The sequence below is a fragment of the Plecotus auritus genome, assembly GCF_963455305.1.
Source record: "Plecotus auritus genome assembly, chromosome: 5".
NCBI classification, from domain to species: domain Eukaryota; kingdom Metazoa; phylum Chordata; class Mammalia; order Chiroptera; family Vespertilionidae; genus Plecotus; species Plecotus auritus.
The window spans coordinates 110,969,171-110,994,293 of NC_137776.1; the positions used below are offsets into that span (position 1 = coordinate 110,969,171).

At 41.4% G+C, this 25,123-nt stretch overlaps 1 protein-coding gene across 1 annotated transcript; it reads right to left on the bottom strand.

The window, feature by feature from the left end:
• On the bottom strand, nucleotides 1-24,927 carry LOC308248631 (protein FAM240B-like; the record flags this gene model as incomplete). Its single annotated transcript, XM_080668765.1, has 3 exons — nucleotides 24,910-24,927; nucleotides 15,027-15,172; nucleotides 1-94 (listed from the first exon to the last, which is right to left on the bottom strand). Exons 2-3 carry the CDS (start codon nucleotides 15,167-15,169, stop codon nucleotides 1-3), a joined length of 237 nt encoding a protein of 78 aa, XP_080524891.1. The 5' UTR covers nucleotides 15,170-15,172; nucleotides 24,910-24,927.
• Nucleotides 24,928-25,123: the final 196 nt, after the last annotated feature.

The following is a 25,123-nucleotide window of genomic DNA, read 5'->3' on the forward strand; positions in this document are numbered from 1 at the left end:
TCAGCCCACAGTGTTTGCCTCCTGGGGCTTCTCCTCAGGATTGTCCAGCATCCGCAGTCTTTCCTCCAGTCTCCGTTTCCATCCTTCTCTGAGCCTGAGGGGGAGAAACAGTACACTGGGCTTAGTGCATTTGCCTCCGTGTCTGCTGGTCCCACGAAGGTGTTTTTTTTCCTTGTAAAAGAACATCATTAAGAGAAATATATGACTTTTACAAATTAGTGAAGAAAAACATGCATAGACAAATGAGCAAAGCCTCTGAATATGTAATTTCCCCCCAAAGTTTATTCCTTCCTATGTGGATTCAATGTAATCTCAATCAATGTCCCATCTTTTGTAGATAAGAATAAGTGGACTCTAAATTTTATGTGGAAAGGCAAAGGAAATAGATTAGCGAAAACAATTTTGAAGAAAAACAAAGTTGGAGAAGTCACACTGAATGTTTTTGAGACTTAAATTAAGGCTACCACCATCAACACAGTGTGGCGTTGGTGAAGATCTATTCCAAATAGATCACTGGGTTTAAATAGCCCAGAAATAAATATACACAAATATGGCCAATTGCTTTTGACAAGGGGCAAAGACAGTTCATTGGAGGAAGGTATATATATATATATATATATATATATATATATATATATATATATAGTAGTATACATATGTTTTAACAAATGGGGCTAGGACATCATACATCCATATTCAAAAGAAAAGATGGACTTTGACCCACATTCCACATCTTATACAAAATTAAGCATAGACCTAATGATTAAGACTAAGACTAAGACTTTTAGGAAAACACCCACAAAATGATGTCTTTATTATACTCCTTGGGATAAGGAAGAATTCTTAGATACAACACAAAAGGCATGATTCATTAAAAAAGGGAAGATTTGGGACTTAAATTTGCTCTGTGAAAGATACTGCAAGTAAAATAAAAGACAAAGAGAAAAGATATTTAAAAATCACATATTCATGGACTTAGTTCCAGAATACATAAAATTTCAAACTCAATGATAAAAAAATAGCTGGTAAAAATTTGAACAGACATTTTACCAAAGAAGTTGTATGGATAACAAATAAGCCTATATAAGATGATCAACATAATTAGAAAAATGCAAATTAAAACCACAATGAGGTACCACCCAGTTTGATCAAAACAAACAAACAAACAAACCAGATACCAAAAACCCACCAAGAAAAACACACAAAAAAGAGAAATATAAAAACAAAAACAAAAAAACCTTGCCCTAACAGATTTCACTCAGTGGTTAGAGCAGTGGTCGGCAAACTGCGGCTCGCAAGCCACATGCGGCTCTTCGGCCCCTTGAGTGTGGCTTTTCCACAGAATACCACGTGTGGGCGTGCACATTCAGCGTGATTGAAACTTCGTGGCCCATGCGCAGAAGTCGGTTTTCGGCTCTCAAAAGAAATTTCAATCGTTGTACTGTTGATATTTGGCTCTGTTGACTAATGAGTTTGCCGACCACTGGGTTAGAGCATTGGCCCTTGGAATGAAGGGTAATGGGATTGATTCCACTCAAGGGCATGTACCCTGGTTGGGGCGAGTGTGGGAGGCAACCAATTGATGTGACTCTCTCACATTGTTGTCTCTCTCTCTGTCACAATGAAAGCCAAAACAGGTCTTGGCAGGATCCCAGGAAGGTGAGGGGTTGCCTCTATGATGAGGGCAAAACAAACCCCACCCCAAGCAGTGCAGCTGTACTGCCTATGGAAGCTGCAGAGATTCAAGACTGGAAGATCACAGAGGTAGAAATCTTCCAATCCAGTGCCAACTGTTGGAAAATAGTAGAAAGACCTTTCAGAGATAAATGTGTAAGCAAAGGAGGATAGCAAGTATCATGAAGAACTACAGTAACGAAGATGACCATAAAGGAAGTGAAAAATCGCCAGAAAGCAAACTGGAACACATGGAAATATGTGATATAAATGACAGAGATTTCAAGATTGCAGTTCTGAAAATACTCAACAAGATGCAAGAAAATACCAACAGAGAATTCAGTGCACTCAGAAAACAAATCAAAGAATCAAATGAGTACTTTTCCAAAGAGACTGGAATTTTAAAAAAGAATCAATCAGAAAAATCTGGAAATGAAGAGTGCAATTAAGGAGATGGAGAGTAAACTACAAAGTATAGAAAACAGAACCAACAAGATGGAGGAAATAATTAGTGATATCGAAGATAAGAACAAGAAATGATGCAGAGGGAAGAAGAGAGAGACCTGAGCATAAAGAAAAATGAAAGAGCTCTATAAGAGCGATCTGACGCCATCAGAAAAGGCAATATTAGAATTATAGGCATTGTGGAGGAAGAAGAGAGGGAGCATGGAATGGGAGTCTATTAAAACAAATAGTGGGTGAGAATTTCCCAAAACTATGGAAATACTAGATCCTTGAATCTAAGAAGTAATCAGAACACCTAGTTATGTCAATCCAAACAGGCCCTCTCCAAGGCAGTTGGTATTAAAGCTGTCAAAATTAATGACAAAGAAAAAATTATCAAGGCAACCATGGAAAAGAATGAAGTTGACCTACAAAGGAAAACCCATCAGAATTTCATCCGAATTCTCAGCAGAAACTCTATAGGCCACAAGAAAGTAGAACCAACTATTCAAAAGTCTGAAAGAGAGAAATTACCAGCCTCAAATAATATATCCAGCAAAATTATCCTTTAAATATGAAGGAGAAATAAAAATATTCCCAGACATACAGAAGCTGAGGGATTTTATCATCAGAAAAGCTCAATTGCAGGAAATACTCAAGGGAGTTATTCTACTTGAAACAAAGACCATAAAGTCACAATACTATTAGTAAGATGACAAACAAAAAAACACAAAAACAAAAACAAAATAAAACAAAACTTACAGCATAAACAGGGAGAGTTTGTGACAATAAAAATATAAAAAGGGAGGGGAAAAGTCTGAAGTGGCAAAGAAAGATGAAGATCAGATGCACTACAAAATGAAAATAAGAAAACAAACTATGGTGTATATGCAACTTCATTTTTTATAAACCTAACTAGAGGCCTGGTGCACGAATTCATGCACCAGGGGGGTCTCTCGGCCTGGCCTATGGGATTGGGCTGAAACCAGCTCTCTGACATCCCCTGAGGGGTCCCGGATTATGAGAGGGCACAGACTAGGTCAAGGGACCCACTGGTGCACGATCAGGGCTGGGGAGGTTAGCCAACCAGGGAGGGGATGCAGGAGGGCGCCAGGGTGTGTCTGGCCCATCTCACTCAGTCCCAATCGGCCAGACCCCAGCAGCAAGCTAACCTACTGGTTGGAGAGTCTGCTCCCTGGTGTTCAGTGCACATCATAGCGAGCAGTTGAGTAGCCTTAGCATATCATTAACATATTATGCTTTGATTGGTTGAACGGACAACCGGACATTTAGCATATTAGGCTTTTATTATGTAGGATGGTAACCACACACAGAAATCCCCAAACCAGGACATATAGCTTAAAAACAGAGGAAAAAAAAGAAAGATGTATGGAATACCATCAAACAAAAATACCAGAAACATAAAGGAAAAGAACCAATGAAGGCACAGAACTATCATAAAACAAAAGATAAACGGGCTATAGGAAATCGTCATACATCAATAATTATCATAAAAGGAAATGGTCTGAATTCACCAATGAAGAGACACAGAGTAGCAGAATGGATCAAAAAACAAAACTCAACCATATGCTGCCTACAAGAGACATATCTAAGCTGCAAAGACAAAGGTAGATTCAAAGTAAAAGGGTGGAACAGGATTCTCCAAGCAAACAACATCCACACAGAAACAGGTGTGACCATCCTTACATCTGACAAAATAGATTTCAAGATAACAAAGATAACATGTGACAAGGATGGATACTTTATAATGACAAAGGGAACACTACATCAATAAGACATAACACTTCTTAATATATACGCACACAACCAGGGAGCACCAAAATATATAAAACAACTACTCACAGAGCTAAAGGGAGAAACAGATCAAAGCACAATGATAATTGGGGAACTTACTACTCTATTGACAGCTCTAGACAGATCAACCAAACAGAAAATCAATTAATAAATATTGGCCTTAAATGAAACACTAGACCAAATGGACATAATTAACGTTTACAGAACCTTGCATCTCATAAAATCAGATTATGCATTCTTTACCAGTGCACATGGGACATTCTCATGGGATACATGTACATGGGATAGACCATATGTTGGTCACAAAATTAGCATCAACTAATTCAAGAAGATTGAAATTATACCAAGCATATTCTCTGACCACAATGCCTTGAAATTAGAAATGAACTGCAAAAAGGACGTAAAGAAACCCACAAATACGTGGAGATTAAGCAATATACTACTAAAAATTGACTGGGTCAAAGAAGAAATAAAAGATGATATCAAAAGATATATAGAGCCAAATGAGAAGGACAATACAACCTATCAAAACCTCTGGAATTCAGTGTAGGCAGTAATAAGAGGGAAGTTTATATCATTACAGGCCTAGCTCAAGAAACAAGAAAAACCCCAAGTAAATAATCTAACATCACATCGTAAGGTACTAGAAAGAGAGAACAAAAGCAACCCAAAGTCAGCTGAAGAAAAGAAATAATAAAAATTAGAGCAGAATGAAATGAAATAGAGAATAAAAAGACTATGCAAAAAGCAATAAAACAAAGAGCTGGTTCTTTGGAAAGTTTAATAAAATTAAGAGATCAACCAAAGGACTTGTATGCATGCATATGAGCATAACCAATAAACACATATGGGGGAGGGGGGTTGAGGGCATGTGCTGGGGGGGCAGGGAGAGGTCAATGGGGGTAAAACAAGACTTAGGTAATACTTTAAACAATAAAGAATTTAAATTAAAAAATTTGACAAGCCACTGGCTAGACTCACTAAGGGAAAAAAGGGAAAAGACCCATATAAACAAAATCATAAATGAAAGAGAACTCACCACAGACATCGTAGATATACAAAGGATCATACTAGAATTATGAAAGACTATATGCCACCAAATTCAATTAACAAGAAGAAATGGATAAGTTTCTAGAAATATATAACCTTCCTAGACTAAATCATGAAGAACTGGAAAATCTAAATAGACCAATCAACAGTGAGGAAATTGAAACAACCATCAAAAACCTGCCAAAAAACAGAAGTCCAGGACCAGATGGCATCACCAGTGAATTCTACCAAGTATTCACAGAAGATTTAAAATCTATCCTTCTCAAACTTTTCCAAAAAATTAAAGAAGAAGTAATACTTCTACCATATTTTATGACGTCAATATAACCCTGATACCAAATCCTGGCAAAGATATCACAAAAAAAAGAGAAAACTATAGACCAATATCTCTGATGAATACAGGTGTAGAAATCCTAAACAAAATACTAGCAAATTGAATACAACACTAAATCCAAAAAATAATACATCACAATCAAGTGGAGCTCATTCCAGGGCACAAGGATGGTTCAACACACACAAATCAATTAACATAATGCACCACATTAACAAAAGAAAGGATGAAATTCATATGATCTTATCAATGGATGCACAAAAAGATTTTGATAAGATACAACATCGATTTATGATTAAAACACTCAGTAACATAGGAGTAGAAGGAAAGCACCTCAACATAATAAAGGCCATATATGATAAACCCTCAGTCAATATCATACTCAGTGGTGAAAACACTAAAAGTCTTTCCTCCAAGATCAGGAATAAGATAAGGTTGTCCACTCTCATCACTCTTATTCCGCATAGAGCTGGGAGTCCTAGCCAGAGCAATAAGGCAACAGAAAGAATTAAAAGGCATTCAAGCAGGGTGCCTTTTTACACATGACATGATGCTGTATATAGAAAACCCTAAGACATCACTAAAAACTATTAGAAACAATTAACAAATACAGTCAAGTTGCAGGATACAAAATCCATTGCCATTCTGTATACTAACAACAAAACTCCAGAAAAATAGCACAATTTCTTTTGTAATTGCAACCAAAAGAATAAAATACCTAAGAATAAACTTAACAAAGAATGTGAAACACCTATATACTGAAAATTACAAAGCATTATTAAAAAAGATTGAAAAATACACAAGATGGAAAAATTTGTGTTCATGGATTGGAAGAATCAATGTAGTCAAAATGGCCATATTACCCAAAGCATTACACAGGTTTAGCGCAATCAACATCAAAATCCCAAGGTCATTTTTTAAAGAAATAGAATGAGAAATCATCAGGTTTTTATGGAACCACAAAAGACCCTGAATAGCCAAAGCAATCCTGAGCAAAAAGAATAAAACTGGAGGCTGTTGGGGAGCACAAGAGACTTGGATGGAAAATTGTAAGGAGGACATTCTGAGAAAAGGGAAGTGTGTGGAAGGCTGCCTGCCCTGTTTATTGGAATTCTGACTTAGAGGAGACTTAGGGGAGTGTTGAAGGCGGTGTCCCTGATTATTCCTTGACCTTTCCAAACAAGTCTGTGTATGTGCAGACCCCCAGGTGTTTACTGGAATCACTATGCTCAATCCCTGGATGCCCTTGCCTAGAGGACAATGTAAACATGTGTCCCCCCAAGATTACTCACCCTACTGATTGTATCTGAAGATAATAATTCCAATACAGTAGGTCCTCGGGTTACATAGGCGATCGTTCTTACGGCGCGATGTAATGCGATTTTCGCCGCAAGTCGGAACCCACCTACATAAGCACCTACGTCACTCACATGGAGCACATACACAGCAGTAATGAAGTGAAACAGTAAAAAAGAAATTAAAAGACAGGTAACAATTTCTGACCTTTACTTGTGGTAAATAAATAATAAAAAACAAAAAGCACATATGTACATACGTCGAAATGACGGAACTTTTTTTTTTTTTTTTTTTATAAATAAATGGGAGATGGCGACGTAACCACGAAACGATGTACTTGGAGTCCGACGTAACCTAAGGACTGCCTGTAAAGGCCTAACGAGGCAGGCAATAGAGGCTGCTCTGGCTACTAAAGCCAGGGGCTCCTTAGCTCTCTCTTGCACAGTAAAACTGTGTCTGAGTAATCTACTCATCTGTTGTTCAGGAGCTACTGGTCAGCCCCGGCAGGAGGTATTACGCAACCTGACTTCAAATTATACTATAGAGCTACAATAATCAAAACAGTATGGTATTGGCAGAGAAACAGACACACAAATCAATGGAACAGAATAGAGAGCCCAGCTATAAAATCACATGTATATGGACAGATACGGACAGTAGAAGAGCAATACAACGGACATGACAGCTTGAAGAGAACTTTTTCCATATGCCTAGAAACACTGAGCTCACTTTCAAATGGAGACCAAATGATGTTTCCTACTTATTGTTCTACATTTATCTGCTTTGTGGGGGAATTGTAGTTAATATCTAGGAACACTAATTACCCTTGATAAATAAGGGGTTTGGCTAGAAAGTAGGATGGTGTTCATGAGATTCCTGAACCAGAATCTTGCTGTTCTCACTGGGAACCGGTGAAGATCAATTGGGCACATAATTAGATACTTTCTCTCATGTGCTCGCCACTGTGTATATGCATCAGTCTGAGTCCTCCAAGTAGCAGATTAGGAGGATTCACCCACAAAAGATAAACGGGGGAGGGAACAGAGGTGGTAGGGAAAGCCTTCAGACTGCCATGCTGGGAAAGGACAGCGAGAAGGAAGGAGTGCTGAGCTGGGAAGAGACCCACACCAGCACAGCTCTGAGAGAGCTTGTCCCTGGGCAAAGGTCGCCCACCAGAGGAGCCCTGCCATGTAGGAATCGCCCAGGACTAGTCACCCGTGCCATGACCAGTCATTGTCTAGGAGCAGTTGGGGTAAGTGTGGCCTCAGCTCAAACGCAATGCAGATCCAGAAAGGTGGCACCCGGAGCTCCATGCGGCTGTGCTCCCCATTGCAAGTGACCTTGAAGGAGCTCCGAGGAGCACTTCTGTGGCCGCCCCAATGGAGAGAAGGTAGTAAAATAGTAATCCCTGCCGCCAAGGAATTGATAGTTACGGAGTTCTTGGGCTCTCCTTTCAGATCTCAGTCATCCAATCAGAACCTCTGCACTTTTGTTTTAATATGAAAGGTCAGATGATGGTTTTGCCTCTCCTACTCCAGCACAGTAATGAACATGCCTCGCAGTTGTCTGTCCTTAGCGAGGACAGATGGGCCTGATTTTGGATTTCCTGTGATCTGCAGCTCCCCGGTGGGTCTGGTCATAGGGCAAATCATGTCCACGGTCAGCTCAGGCTGGCAGCCCCGGCGCACCCCACTGACCAACCCAATTTACCAGCCACTTTCCTCACACACTCAGTTTGAACGAAAAAATCTAACTAATTTTTTTCTCACTGGTTGTTGCTTGTCGATGAACTCTTATTTTATAAAAAGGTTGAAATAATGATTTCACCTAGCTAAGAGCTACGAGTTGAACATTTTGGTACCTGCAGCTGACAGCATTCTGACGGACACAGTTGATAAGCAGGAATCTGAGCAGAGGAGGTGAGTGGTCTTGCGTTGAGGCTTGCTAAACCCCTCTGCCCACTCAGGTCCACCAGATGTGATGTCTCCCTGACACTGTGAGTTCTGCTAAATCCCAAAGAGGTATTTCGAAGACTCCTTCTTGCGTAGAAGCACGGCATGTTTCTCAGTTAAAATTCCAGGCTGGTTACGTAGACTTAGGTGTCCATTTAATTTGTCCTCTAAACTGACAGGCTGTTGGAAATAAAGGAAGTGCAATCCACAATTACCGCAGAATGATAAGTGTACACCTGGACTGTCCCAGCAAACCAGGCAAACGCTGCACTTGACTTTATCAGGTTGCCTTCATCAGTGATTTGCATGCAGTTTTCACCTTCTCCCACTTATGCCGTGTTGTTTCTTTGTAGCTGTACTGGGAGAGAGTATGGGTGTGTCCAGTTCTGGTGCTGGACACTTTGCCTTGTGATCTCAGCTCCAGGGCCTCTGCCAGATGCAACCTCCACCAGGTAAATAGCTCCCCAGCATCCTTCGCATCTGTGACCCTGCAGGCATGTGTTTACCGGCATGTCCGTGACAGAACACCTATTTCCCTTCCACCACAAGTCCTTGCTGGTCAGCTCAGCAAAGTGAGAGGAACAAAGTAATATTGACCTTGTTCTATCAGCAAACGGGTTTGAGGAAAGTTTTAAGGTTTTTGTCTTCCTTGTTCACTAGAACATTTCTTCATGGCACAAGGACTTGGATTTGCTGAGTTAAAAAAAATGTTCTTAGTTCCCTTTTTGGTTTGAAAACATTTTCTTTTTCTTTTTGGTGCAACCTGGTTCATGAGAGATATATGTGGGTGTGCGTTTTTTTAAGTTTTAGCAAAAATAATGATAAAACCACTAAGTTGTCATTCATTATTTACCAAATTAGGAAGGGTTGGATTTTGTTCACCGTTCATAAGGTAACAGTGCTGGTGAGTGAGACTCCAGCACAGAGGAGGGGACACAGGAAGCTGCCTCCACTCCCCTCTCCTTAGACCTTCCTCTGCTCCACGCAATGCAGCGGCTCTGCCAAGTCTTTTAATTTTTTAAATATATTTTATTGATTTTTTACAGAGAGGAAGGGAGAGGGATAGAGAGTTAGAAACATCGATGAGAGAGAAACATCGATCAGCTGCCTCCTGCACACCCCCTACTGGGGATGTGCCCGCAACCAAGGTACATGCCCTTGACCGGAATCGAACCTGGGACCCTTCTGTCCACAGGCTGACGCTCTATCTACTGAGCCAAACCCGTTTCGGCTCTGCCAAGTCTTTAAACTTTTATTTGGGGGACAGAGTGATGACGTCTTTCAGGAAGAACACATTTTGTTTTTTTAAATATATTTTTATTGTTGATATTATTACAGATATCTCCCATTCCCCGCTCCCTTTACCTCCCTCCTCCCAGTCCCTCCCCCGCCCCCACTTCCAGGTCTTCACCACCCTATTGGCTGTGTCCATGAGCTATGTATATAAGTATCTAAGTTCTTTGGTTTATCTCTTCTCGCACTCCTCCCTAACCCCACATCGAGGTACGTTACGTCACTCTATTCCATGCCTCCATGCTTCAGGTCCTATTTTGTTGTTCAATTAATTTTGTTCATTAGATTCCACAAATAAGTGAGATCATGTGATTTTTTTTCCCCTGAGATTGGCTTAGTTCACTTAGCATAATATTTTCCAGGTCCATCCTGCTGTCCCAAAGGGTAAGAGGTCTCTCATTTTTTTTTTTTTTTTTTTTTTTTTTTACAACTGCATAGTGTTCCATAGTGTAAATGTCCCACAGTTTTTTGATGCATTCATCTACAATGGGCACTTGGGCTGTTTTCAAATCTTAGCTATTATAAATCACACTGCTATGAGCATAGGGGTGCATATATTCTTCCTGATTGGTGTTTTGGGGTTTTTAGGATATATTCCCAGAAGTGGGATCACTGGGTCAAACAAGTTCCATTTTTAATTTTTTGAGGAAACTCCATTCTGTTTTCCATAGTGGCTGCACCAATCTGCATTCCCACCAGCAGTGAACTAGTATTCCCTTTTTCCACATCCTCCCCAGCACTTGTTGTTTGTTGATTTTTTAATGATAGTTATTCTGACAGGTGTGAGGTGATATCTCATTGAAGTTTTAATTTGCATTTCTTTGATGATAGTGACTTTAAGCATTTTTTCATATGTCTCTTGGCCATTTGTATGTCCTCTTGCAGAAATGTCTATTTAGGTCTTCTGTCCATTTTTTAATTGGATTGTTTGTCTTCCTTTTGTTGAGTTGTATAAGTACTTTATGTATTTTGGATATTAACCCCTTATCAGGTGTATCATTGGCAATATGTTCTCCCATACAGTGGGTTCCCTTTTCATTTTGATGCTGGTTTCTTTTGCTGTGCAGAAGCTTTTTATTTTGATGTAGTCCCATATATTTATTTTCTCCATAGTCTCCTTTGCCTTCCAAGATGTATCTGTAAACATATTGTTATGTGAGATGTCTGAGATTTTACTTGCCTATGTTCTCCTCTAACATTTTATGGTTTCACGCCTTACAGTTAAGTCTTTTATTCATTTTGAGTTTATTCTTGTGTATGCTATAAGTTGGTGGTCTACTTTCATCTTTTTGCATGTGTCTGTCCAGTTTTTCCAATACCATTTGTTAAAGATGTTGTCTTTACTTCGTTGTATGTTCTTGCCTCCTTTGTCAAATATTAATTGATGTAATGGTGTCGGCCAACTTATGGGTCTCTGTTCTGATCCATTGGTCTATATGCCTGTTCTTGTGACAGTACCAAGCTGTTGGGGTTATAATGGCTTTGTAGTATAGCTTGATATCCGGTATTGTGATCCCTTCTACTTTGTTCTTCTTTCTCAAGATTGCTGAAGCTATTTGGGATCTTTTATGATTCCATATAAATTTTTGTAGTGTTTGTTCCAGCTCTGTGAAGTATGCTATTAGTATTTTCATAGAGATTGTGTTCAATCTATAGATTGCTTTGGGTAGATAGATATTTTAATGATGTTAATTCTTCTAATTAATAAACATGGTATATGCTTCCATTTATTTGTATCATCTTCTATTTCTTTTTTCAATGTCCTATAGTTTTCCAAGAATAGGTCTTTTACTTCCTTGGTTAAGTTTATTCCTAGGTATCTTAATAACTTACATTTTTTTAATTGCAATGGCAATTGGGATACCTTCTTTAGTTTCTCTTTCTGAGAATTCATTATCCTATATAATAAAAGGGTAATATGCAAATAGACTGAACGACAGAACATCCAATCAAAGCATAATATGCTAATGATGTGCTAAGGCTGCTCAACTGCTCGCTATGACATGCACTGACCACCAGGGGGCAGACAGTCAACTGATCAACCAGTCGCTATGAGGTGCGCTGACCACCAGGGGCAGATGCTCCAACCAGTAGGTTAGCTTGCTGCTGGGGTCCGGCAATCGGGAGTGAGCGAGATGGGCCAGACACGCCCTGGAGACCTCCCGTGGCCCCTCCCTAGACTGATCGTGCACCGGTGAGGTCCCTCAGCCTGGCCTGTGCCCTCTCGCAATCTGGGACCCCTCAGCGGATGTCGGAGAGCCGGTTTCAGCCCGATCCCGTGGGCCACTCCCATTGGGAGGGCGGCAGACACAGGGCTCATGGCTTGTAAGCACTGCTGCGGCAGCGCAAGCCTCTCCCAATGGGAACTGATTGGGCGTGAGCACAGGGCAGGCACAGTGGGACCAGGATGAGTAGGAGCAGCAGGTCGGAGTTGCAGGCGGCATTGGACTGCGGGTTTCATCCTGATCCCTGCAGGCCACCCAGAGGGACCCCATCCATGCACAAATTTGTGCACCGAGCCTCTAATTAGTGTATAAAAATGCCATCGATTTCTGGAGGTTAATTTTGTATCCTGCTATTTTACTAAATTAATTTATTAATTCTAGTATTTTCTGGTGTGAGGGAATGACTCAGAACAAGAAATCCCAGAGCCCTCAACCCTGGCTTATGCTTACACAGCTTCAGTCCACTCTGCCCTCCCTCTGCTGTAGCCCAAGGTGAGTGGCTGCACATGAAATTTTGTGTGTAGACATTTCTAGTTGACTCTCCCTGGCAACAACAACCCTACTGCTTTTCACAGCCAGATGTTACGTGGTACCTTTCTCAGTTCTGGTGCTCTGTGCTGGGGAGCCCAGGTTGGGCATTAGACCCCAGAGTTCTCAGTGGGAAACCCCCCACAGCTGAGATGTCTTTCCAGAACTTCAGCTGCTCTCTGTAGGAGCCTGGCCAGCCCTTTCCCACCTCTGCCCTTCCTACCAGTCTCTATGTGGTCTCCACTTTCCATCCTTGGTTATCAGGGTTCTCTCCAGCTAGTCTTCAGCTGGTTATTCAGGATGGTTTTTTATTTTTATTTTAGTTGTATTTCCAGGTTGGTCCTAGGAGCGTGTATGTGTAGCCTCCACTTACTCCACCGCCATTTTTAATCAAAGTTCACATTTTAAAGATTTATTATTTTGCCTACAGAAGAAGAGCAAACTAACCCAAACTTTGACTAGGTCATTTTGGTGGCACATGGGAGCCTGGAGAATTAATGCATTTGTTTTATGCACCATTTGCATTTGGTGGCCTTTTCTATATATTTTTTCTTTAATTACAAAATGGCACAGTATTGTTATAGGAACTTTGGAGATAATAGAGCACACACACAAACTCTGCCATTCCAAGAGTCAAATATTACCACTCTTAATATCTCAGTGTATTTTCTTCTAACCTTTTCCCAATACATACAGGTAGACTTTGTATGTGTGCATATGCACAAATATTTTGACCAAATCAGATCATATTGCAAGTTTTGCTTTTAATATTGCACCCAGGGCTTCTGGAAGGGAAGCTGCAATGCAGGGTTCTTACTGGCATCTGGTTCCACGAGCTTGTGGACCAGGACTGAGCAGAGGAAGATGGCCGGGACCCCACCACTGACTCTTCTTGCTCTCCTGGAATCGCCAGGACTGCATACTCTAACATGTGGGCTCTAACATGCAGAAGAGCCTGGTTTTTACATTACACGGGAATGGAGCTGGCTTGGTGGCAGAGCTCATGTCTGGGTGTGGACACAGGTTATTTCCCCTCAGGAGCAAAGGAAGGTTTTTATAAGTGAATGTTGATTCAGCACATGTGAATTACACTTGTTTTCAGCTCAGCATGCTCAGAAACATGGAGGCACGGTGCCTTGCTGACTAGCAGAAAGCCCAGCTGCCACTCCAGTTGCGTGTGGAGATCTCGGCAAACAGATCACTTGGCTGGGCTATTCCTATTTTAGGGGCCGAAAACATAGACCGTCCCTGAAAAACTGAGCTGATTTGTGTGCTGCAAGGCCCTGCACATGTGCAGGCAGGTGCTGCTCCTTGTACTCAGAGCAATGTTGACACATGTCTTCTCACGTAAGTAAGTGTCCCCCTCTGAGCAAACTCCTCCTTTAGCTAGAACACAAGTTCATTTGCCAATGAGAAAAAGGCCACATTAGCCTTCCCCCACAGATCTTAATATGTATAACCCCAGACGTGGGGGTCTTTCGCACTTACACATACCTGTTGACCTAATCTTGAAATTTATTATAATCTCATGTGCTGGGGATGGTAAAAGAGGTGGGGTGGGGAAGATATTTTGTAGTTCATCTAGATATAAACAACAGAATCTCATTGTTGTTTATATAAAAATGCTTATTTTGTCTACAAGTCATTGGTTCTCAGTGGGGTGACTATGCCTTCCAGGGCACATTTGTTAATGTCGGGAGATAGTTAACAAGAATTATCTGGCCCTAAATGTCAATTGTGCTGAGGTTGAGAAACTCTGGTATAGATTGTGGTAAGACTGAACGGGTAGGTGAGTTTAACATGTCTTTAATTTTCGATACTTCATGATATTCTGACATCGTGAAATGCATGTTGGCCACTGAAGGACTATCCATCCCAGGACTTGCCCTCTCTTAGGGATAGCAAAAAGCTTGGCTGCTAAGCATCTAGATCAATCCTCCTCCTGTGACCCCAACTACTTACTTACCTAATAGTCCCACATGAAGCCATATTTCCTCTGTCCTAAATCATCCCATGGCAAGGGACCAGGCAGCTAGGGACCACATCTATAGACTAAACAAATCCACTGGAATTATTCAAACTAACAGTCCTAACCTGTGTACCTGCCCTTCCTCGCCTTTCCTCGCCTTTTCCATGGAGACCCCAGGAAAGGCTCTGGCTTAGACTTTCCCTTTGGTTCTGTCTCTGCCATCTGATGAGAAGCTGGTGCTTCTGCTGTGGCTCTGCATGGCCCGTGGTGCCCCGCCCTGACACCTCATTCTTCCTTCTTCTTGGCGGCAGGGACTTCACCACACCACAGCCAGCATTCGCACTCTCAGAACCATGGGTCATGAAAACATCCCGTCTCCCCATCTTCACATCTGGTCTGTTTCTGGGGAACCCTACTTTTCAAAAGTAGTAGAGAAACACCCCACATACTTCCTCAGGGCGCTCCTTCCCTGACGCTCTTCCTCCAGCTCCCGATAGTAAGTCTGTTTGCTAATTTCTTTTTCCCAGAAGCTTTTGAGCTCGTGACAAGTTTCACAGCAAAAGACTTCCCGACGGATGTATTGATTGTTCATCCCCTAAAATTAAACAAAAAGAGAATAACAAATCTCAGCCCCTCAAATAAAGCCACTCTAATTTGGGAGCAGTGAAAGATGGGTTTGAATCCAGACATTGCCTTTCATACTTTTAGTGAGTCTGAACAAGTCACACAGCCACTATGAGCCTGTTTTCAGAGCTGTAAATGTGGGTAATAAAAAGAAAATACTGCAAAAAGATTTGAAATGAACAAAAAGGTGTTGAGTAACTGTTCCAGATTATCTGGTTATATATAGGCCGGGCACTTTCATTGTCCTTGAGCTGGTTTACAACTCTGTAAATTGTAGGAAAAATATGGTAGTACCAGTCGTTCTTGAACATAGAAATTCAAATAAATTTTGTCCAGTGGAATGTAATTTATATCCTTATGGATACCAACCAGTTTTTCATAAACTTGTAAATTCATCTCAGTATTCTTTATTGCCTATATGTGTTTTCTAAAATTCTCCTTTAAATACATTGTAATATCTTACTAGTTACCTCATTAATTAATTATTAAGCTTGGTACAATACTTGAAATGTTTATTTTACATTTTAAGAGAGTCATGATTTTAACTTTGTTTAAAAATTATCATTTAACAGTTGCTTTACAGTTCCATGTGAAATGGATAACCTATGCAAATAATAAATAGGCACTCAACAAATGTTATGCTCTTTCCATCCTTCCTCAGAGAATAACAATAACATATATGGTTTATTGAGCACATAGTGTGAGATGGGCATTTTACACACACGGGTTCATTTGATCCTCACTACAACTCGGAGATGGGTGATTTCACACTCATTGGACTGATGAGAAAACTGAGAGAATTTGCCTGTCGTCTCATTACTGAACATGAAGGAATGGGAATTTGAACCTAGGTTTGTCTATCTTCAAAGTAGATGCTCTCCTCACAGATGACTGTTGCCATTATTATGACTTTGGTCCAAAACCCGTCCTGTGCTCTGAGCCCAAGTTTCCTTATCCATGAAGTGGAGATTAAACGTGATCATATAGAGGAAACTGCCCAACACACTGCCATTCACTCCCCAACATTCATCTACCCAACAGCAAATGCTTGCTCTTGGGAGCTCACAGTCTATGTCCTGTCCCTTCCAGGGAATCACCACCTATGTTCTCACTGTCTCTAGTTTACGTATTATATTAAATGCTTTGCTCCTTATTGAATCAGCCTATAATTAAAGTTTATCTATCTCTATTGCTGGGCTGACAAGACTAAAAATTCTTCAATCTCAGGGGCAAGATGCTTCCTTTCTTGTCCAAGGTCCAGTGTTGGGCTGTGTCCAGAGAAGCCTTTAGCAAAAGCTCTTGGTGGTGAGTTTCACCCTTACACCGTTTAGGATGTACATTTGGGAATCACTGTGAACAGTCACTGAGGGATGCCCGACACGCCTAAGAAGTGGTTATGTTACTACAGTTGACAGTTGCCATTCTGCTAAAGATTCAATCCCCCAGGTTATTGCTCAGCCTAACTGCCTGTTTTGCTGGGAACTGCTGGGAACCTTCAGCATCTAAGATCATGCCGACTTGTAAGAACTGCTACAAGGGGAAATGCATTCTGTTTTAGATGGCTTGTAACATCTCCCCCGCCCCCCTTTTTCACTTGTTTTGGATTTGTTGCTCCATTTACTATGCTTAGTGTGAGAAGCACGTTAGTAGCTGGGATCACCTGCTTTATACTGTCAAGAAACAAAATTGATAGCAATTTTAGAAAAACATCAAGATAAAGCAGGGAGCAGGGAATGAATGGTGTCCAGTTTTCCCTGTGGGTCCTGACTGCTATTCTCTGCACCTGCAGAGGGCTCTGAGGAGAGCAACAAGGCATCACTTTCCCAAGTCGTTCTCTCAGTGGGACCAGGGAGAAGGGAGAACACTGTGATCTCCTTGAGATAGATCGGTGGTGCTTTTCTAGTCACAGAAATAAATCCTAAGGAGTGTGTAGACATGTAACCTATCAGGTACCTGAAACCTCCCGAATCACTTAAAGATCTTCGAGATATAAGTCTTATTTTTTCCTGAGGAATTTTTCAAAATGAGGTATCTCCATTCTGTTCTTAAGCAACTTTTTAAATAAACCCACGTTTATATTTTTGCAGTCATTCGTCTAAATTTCAATTTGCTACTTTCATCCCATGGTGTATGCAGATGGTAGGGAAATAGACTTCACAGGTGACCTCTCCTGAGATCCTCTAAGAACATAGGATTTTTTAAATTGATACCCAGATAACTGTGTTTTCCTTCACCCTCAATGGCACAAAACTCAGCAGCAGCAAGTGTAAATAACTATAACGGCTAGAAGTTTGCATGAGTGAGTCATTCTGGTTATCTTCATAATAAACGCTTAGGAATAGTAGCTGCTTCCCCCTTTAAGAATATCTATCAGGATCACTGAGATTGCTTTTTGTGTCCCCAATTTTGATATAAACATGGCCAACACACTGCCATTCACTCCCCAACATTCATCTACCCAACAGCAAATGCTTGCTCTTGGGAGCTCACAGTCTATGTCCTGTCCCTTCCAGGGAATCACCACCTATGTTCTCACTGTCTCTAGTTTACGTATTATATTAAATGCTTTGCTCCTTATTGAATCAGCCTATAATTAAAGTTTATCTATCTCTATTGCTGGGCTGACAAGACTAAAAATTCTTCAATCTCAGGGGCAAGATGCTTCCTTTCTTGTCCAAGGTCCAGTGTTGGGCTGTGTCCAGAGAAGCCTTTAGCAAAAGCTCTTGGTGGTGAGTTTCACCCTTACACCGTTTAGGATGTACATTTGGGAATCACTGTGAACAGTCACTGAGGGATGCCCGACACGCCTAAGAAGTGGTTATGTTACTACAGTTGACAGTTGCCATTCTGCTAAAGATTCAATCCCCCAGGTTATTGCTCAGCCTAACTGCCTGTTTTGAGACATATTTCTCTTTTTTAAGATAGACAATAGGATAAAGGCATTGGTATTGGCAATGATGCCCAGTCCTGGGGTGACAACAAGGAGTAACAGTGATTTAGGGATGAAGCAAGACTGTTCTCACTAGTGGCCAGATAAAACCTGCTGACAGGCCCTCACCTACTGGCTGGTGGGCTGCTGGTCTATGACCTCTGGCTTATTGTTATGCTCTTCATTTAGCACATGTTGAATGCCTTCAGTCCTCAAAGTGCTATACAGTCCTCATTCATTTCTCACAAGCCCACTCTTGGCCACATTTGCAGAGGAGGTGCAAAAAGGCAGGCCACTGCCTAAGGTCACCCCATTGAAGGGGATGGAGTTGGGATTCAAGCCCTGCCCAACTCCAACACCTGTGCTCATCACTGGCACGCGACTTGGCAATCAGCCACAAAGATGGCACTCGTGGAAAGAGCTGGGCGGCTCTAGAAGCATACCTCCTGGTTAAATTGTTCTGAGCAATGTGAAGATCATTAATTCTTTATCAAGGCTGGAGTAGATGAACTTTTTTCAAGATTAGTCCATGTTATTACAGTGAGACAGACTTCCTTTTCTCTCTTTAATACCTTTTGTCAGAGGAGCACACTGCAAGCAGTTTTATGTGTTTCATGGTAAGGACAAACACACAGACACACACAAACACAATGCTCATGGGACGCTGACTCTTCCTACACCAGCACTTTGTAAAATGTACCCCTCACCATCCTGCACAAACACCCCTTCCATCACCCAGCAATTCTGCCTCTACAGGTGCCAAGGCTGTGGCTGCCACCTCATTTCTTCTCAGGTGGACCTTGTCACTTGGGATGAAAACACTTTAAGAAATCATGCTCCTAGGTCCAGGTGCTAAGATGAGGACAGTTTGGTAGGATTTGCTAGGTGTCTTCTCGCATCCCTCTTTGGGCCCCACTGGACAGAGATTAAGATGAGATTTCTTTCGTCCCCTTTTCTCCTTCACAGATAGAAGTGGGAGCAATGTATGAGAGTGCTTCTCCTCTGGTCAGCACCTTTTTAGAAAACACTTTCTTTTTAACCTCTCCTCCACAATTCAGTCAAGCTCTTTGAATTTAAGACTTGAGTCCCTGTCCACAGTTTGCCCTCCAATTAATATCCTTCAAAGCCATTTCAGACTTTGCCAACAATTTGATATTTGAGACTTAAAAAAAGGTGCAAGTGAAATAAAAGGCCACCTGGGGCTGTAAGAGTGACCTTGAGAAATATAGTATATCCTTTCTACAGCTTAAATATCTCATATTGGGAAAAAATGACTTTTTCTGTGAATTACCTGTAGATTAGCAGCCAAAGTGCCTGACATAGAATAGAATCTGGCCCACTGTAAATGCTCATCATCATCATCATCATCAACGCTCATAGCAAACTGCATTGAGTACAGCCTTAAATGCTATCTCATTTAATTCTCAACATATTGTGTTAGTTTCTATTCCCATATTTGTGGGTGAGGACGTGAATCTGGGAAGTGAGTGACCGTCCCTCAGTCTCAGAGCCAGGAGTCTAACCCAAACCTGCTGCCCTCACAGACCCGGGTCTGTCCACTCACTGGGTGCTGATGTGACACCTAAGTAACAGTGAGCCGCACATCCTCCTCTGCAGATGCCAGTGAGATACTGAGAATTGTCTTCATGATAACAGTAGCTCTGGGAAGCATGTCTTATCATTTCCGCAGTTACCAGACGAGAAGCCAGGTTGAGAAGTTCTAAGTGCTTGTCAGTATCACAGAACCAGTAAACGCTGGTGCTGAGCTCTGAACCTACGCTGTCTGCTTCCAAAGGTCCTGTCATCACCTCCCACAGTTTGAACCACCTTCCACACCCATTTGAGGGAACGAGTACCTGCCTTAGAAAAAAAGACGTGTTAGTGTCTGTCATCAAAAAGGATAATCACCACAAAAGCCCTGCCAGGGCATTGCTTAGACCCACCCACATCTAACCGGTGCTGTCAGTCCTGTGAGCTTGATCTGGGGTCTTGGTCACTAGATCAGACAGCACCCTTGTAGAAGGCAGAAGCTCTGGGCACCCAGCTGGGACTGAGGACCAGTAAGATCATAAATATCCATCTAGTTAGTTGATTGGCTCAAAAATTAAATTTCAAACTGCTATATAGCTCAAAATTGAGTCCATGTACAAACTGGAATATGGACCATAACAGGATTGTATGTACATTAAACTTCCTGATGTTGACAACTGTGCTCTGATTATGAAAGAAAATGACTGTGTTCTTAGGACGTTCACAATGAGGTATTTTGAGGTGAAGGCTCATGATGAGTCAACTTATTCTCAAATAGTCAAACTATGTAGAAAGATAAAGCAAATCTTAAAGCAAAGCGGGTGGTGGAGGGTGTACTTGGGTTAACAGTATATGATAATTCTTTATTCTGGTAATGTTTCGCAGCCTTAAAATTATCTCCAAATAAAAATGAAATAAATAAAAATTACTTTTCTCTTTTTTCAAGAGAAAAATGATTATTTGGCTTGCTTCTCTCAAATTTACCCCCCTCCCCACCCCAAACTCTTGTGCAATACACAAACCTCTGTAGATAAACCCCGGACAATTTTACCTTTTAACATTCTTTAATTGATCATTCTTAATGCCAAGAGTAAGCAAGGGCTTAAGACACAAGTGGGGGCATTGCAAAAACACAGAGGAACCACCTTGAAAGAGCTCCCGATTGCCAAAACTGCAAACAATTTGAGCAGCAAAATAAGTAACATGATATCAGTTACAAACAAAAGAATGAATGCAAACTAATATAAATTATTGAAATAAATAAATGAGGGAGGAGCAACTATTGTTTTCAGAACTATTCTGATGAATAAATGCAGAAGAAATGAAGGGATAAAAAATCTCCATGAGAATATCACAGTAATAATTGCTACAGACAGGATCCATTAATCTATACTAATAAAAGGGTAATATGCTAATTAGACCAGATAGACCAGAAATCTTCCAGTTGTCCGGTCCTCCTTCCAGACAAAGCCACAGTGGTGGGGGCTGAGGCAGAGGCGGTTAGGGGCGAACAGGCTGGCAGGGGAGCAGTTAGGGGTAATCAGGCAGGCAGGCAGCGTGGCTATGGGCAATCAAGCAGGCAGGTAGAGGCAGTTAGGGTCAATCAGGCAGGCAGGCAGGTGAGCAGTTAGGAGCCAGTGGTCCTGGATTGCAAGGGGGATCCCAGATTAGAGAGTGTGCATGTTGGGCTGAGGGATCCTCCCGCTCCTCCCCCCGTGCCCGCTTGTGCACGAATTTCATGCACCGGGCCTCTAGTGAATAATAAAATTAGTGGATGAAACTTTAAGGAAAAGCAGGGTATTTACATATCCTCAAAATATCCCTCCAAAAAATTGCTAATTATTGTGGTGTTTTTAAAGATGACCACAAATTCCTTGATTGCTCACCCTCCACTTCCCTCAAGGGGGAGATGAACTCCTTCTCCTTGCATCTGTTGTGACTTGGTGACTGATGAGAAAATGATAACTGCAGTGGAGAAACAAACAGCACCTCAACCATGTGATCAAGGTTCACATCACTGGGAATAATCTATGTTGATATCACATAGCCCCTGCCACCATGTGACAGCTGGGACATTGCCTCTGTGGTATCCTTCCCCTAACTCCACAAACTTCAGTCTATTCATGAGAAAACTGTAAACAAACTCAAATTCAAGCAATTATACAAAATAACTGACTACCACCCGTTAAACATGTCAAGGTCACTTGCCATGCTAGGCATGTAAGTTAAAGAAAGACTGAAAAAATGGTCAAAGATTGAAAGAAATTAAAGAAACATGAACCCTAGCCAGTGTTATTTCTTTCTAAATGGAAAATGGGCTGTGTATTTCTTTTAAAAGAGTGGGCATGAGCTAGAGTCTGCAAAAATAACTGAGTTTCCAGAAACATTTTTTCTTTTAGGTCATCGAATATCTGGATGGCAGGCTCCTCAATCATCTCTATTTCCCTGTTGAGTGAGAATTAAATGACGGTGGTGGTCGCCCCACATTCCTATCGCATAGGGTGTGCTTTCTAAACAAGCTGGATGACTCTGATCAACAGAGCGTAATTCCTCAGAAACCCAAGTGGTGTGAGGGGCAGCACGGCTGCCCAGAGGAGCAGCACAGCTGCACACTTGCTGCTGGTGCTGAGGGGAATCAGACACTGAGAGCCACAGAAATGAGACAGACTCACCTTCACTGTCCCTTCCCTCCCCAAGTGCTGCAGGAGGTCTTTGGTTTGCGTATTTGGAGACACACACGTGAAAATTATTGCACGCCATAATTCACCCCAATGGCTCTTCAGAAAATCCCCACAATAATTTGGTCAACGGGTTTCAAAGTTTTACACCATTAGCAATGATGCTCCTTTAAGGCTACATCGGGAAACATGTAAATGTAATACTTGGACACAGCAAAACACTTCAGAGTACTGAAGCATCGAAACCTAGTAGTAACAGTCCTTTACCTCCTTTCTTGCTGCAACCAGCTACACTTCCCTAAGATACCCAGTTAAGGGTCTCATTTATCTTTCCCTTTTAATGAAAGCATGTGTGTGTATATACAGAGTGGGGCAAAATAGGTTTACAGTTGTTCATACTGAAAACAATCCAATAATTAATAAATAATAATAGAAGAATAAACTGTTTCGCGTATGCACAACTGTAAACCCACTTTTGCCCCACCCTGTGAGTACGTGACATTTTCATTTCTGCACGCAGAACCATGCTACATGTACTGTTCTGCATTCTGATGTTTTCACTTAAGAAAGTATCTCCCGGCCAGCCCACATGGGTTTCATAGCCTCCATGGTGTGGGTATGCCGTAATTCATTCAACCAGTCTTACACTGATGGACATTTAAATTCATTCCTGTTTGGGTCTACTACACAAAAACCCAGACAGAGTGAATCATTCATGTTGTTCACATATATAAGCGTATATATAGCGCAGACTCCTAGAAGTATAATTGCAGGTCAAAGGCCACGTGTCTTTAAATGTTGAGTGTGTAATTGCATATCGACCTCTGCAATTCCATGAGTGTTGGAACATTTGTGGACAGAAAACCCTCTTCTATGAGGAATGCCCCATCTCCGCTAGGGCAGCAAAGACCAGGCTGTCAGCTCATGTGGCTCTTGGTGAAAAGGCTCAAGCACAGCTTCTGGTCTTGGACTCAGGAGACCACACCTGAATGGCACCCCCAGACAGACCCTGGAAGCAGCTGGCACTCAAACATCTATTGGATTAATGAATAAACAAGCCATGCTGTGCTGAGACGGAGACAGTATGTGTATTAATTCTGTTACACTTCAAACATACAAACTCAGTGTTTAAACAAATAAACATTAACTTCAGTTTCATTGCATTCTTTTGCTGATAGGAAAAACACACACTTTGAGGTAAGTAAACAAATGGTCACGTTCTAACAGTCTACAGATATCTACCTGGCCAATTCCAATTCCTGTTTCTCTCTCCTTTTTTAAAAAATAATGTTTGACTTATAGTTATTTCAACCATATTATTATTAACACATAGTTACTACTTAGTACATGTTTAATTGCCTTTTATTTCATGCATTTCATTGACTGTTAGGAAAGCTTATTTTGTAGAATTTGGCAGATTCTTCGCTTCAGTGTCCTCATCTGTGAATTCAGGTGTTTGATTTAGAGGTTCATCGAGGCCCCCTGGCTCTAACAGGCCAGTAAATCCATCAACATCAAGTTAAAGATGAGAGGGGCTTTGTATTTTAGTTATTTCAGTCCAAATGAGAATATCTGGTTGCCCTACCCATATGTGAAGGGCAATATCAGTAATTAGACAGGCTTTTAGGAAAAGGGGACTGGTCTTTGATAAATAAACAATTCTATTTCTCTGTAGTCCCAACAGCAAAGGCATGTTTACTAGCCTTTATATCTATTGAGAGAATGAGTTTTATTTGCAGTAACTCATTACTAATTTGGAAAAGTCACAATTCCAATGGCAAATCTTAAATTTACTTTACTGATTAAGTAACACTTAAAGAGTACTAGAACTCCCTTTTAATAAATATTAATCAAATAACATTTGTTGAACATTGACTTTGTGTTGGCTCACGCACTTATGTCTAATAAGGGATTAGATAATGGTTAAATGTATAAACTAAAACAAAAGGAAATTCCAGTTTAAATTGCCAAGTTCCAGGTTACTCTGTCAGGTAAAATCCCCAATGAACGTTTAAACCTCCTGACCATCAGCTTTCTGAGAAGCCTCCATAATTCTGACACCACTAGTGAGTGTTTCCTTGGGACTCAATTATTAATCAATCAAGATGAGATACATTCTGTGTTTTATTTCATCTTAAGAGAGCCTTGTTCAGTGAGATCAACACTAACTTCTGTTTTGTTACACTCTGCAACTTGAAATTCATGCATTACTGACACCTGTAAGTCAGAGAGGGAAAAGCTCTCTGGGCCTGTGAAATCACTTCCCAAACTGGTGAGGCTGGGCCGCTCCAAAGGAGGAGAAAATGAGTCCAAGTGGGCACCAAAGGCACAGGAATAAGAAGCGTGTCTCAGCGTTCAGCCCCCAATGAGCTGTTCACACTCCTGACAACACAAACTCAACAGACTGTACCTTAAAGATGAATTGGCAGGTGAACTAATATCCTGCTTGGTGCAAAGGAGGCCCGTCTCCCAGCCCCACTCCTCACTCCTCAGCTCTGACTTGTGAAGGCCACTGGCGCCGTCCTGAAATCTCACTGTGGCAGCCCTTTATATGCGGAGCGGAGGACTCACAGGAATCCCTCGACCTTTCAAGGTGATTTGAACCAAATTAGTAGCAGAATCAGACAATACCTTTCCAGGGACATTGCAGCCTTCCCTGGTGGTGAGAGATGCTCTAAGCATCTTTTGCTGCCCCGCCTGCCCCAGGGCAGGCCAGCTTCTGTTTGGCAGGTCCCATGAGTGCTATGACTTGGCCTGACACAAGAGAGATGATTTAGAACATGCC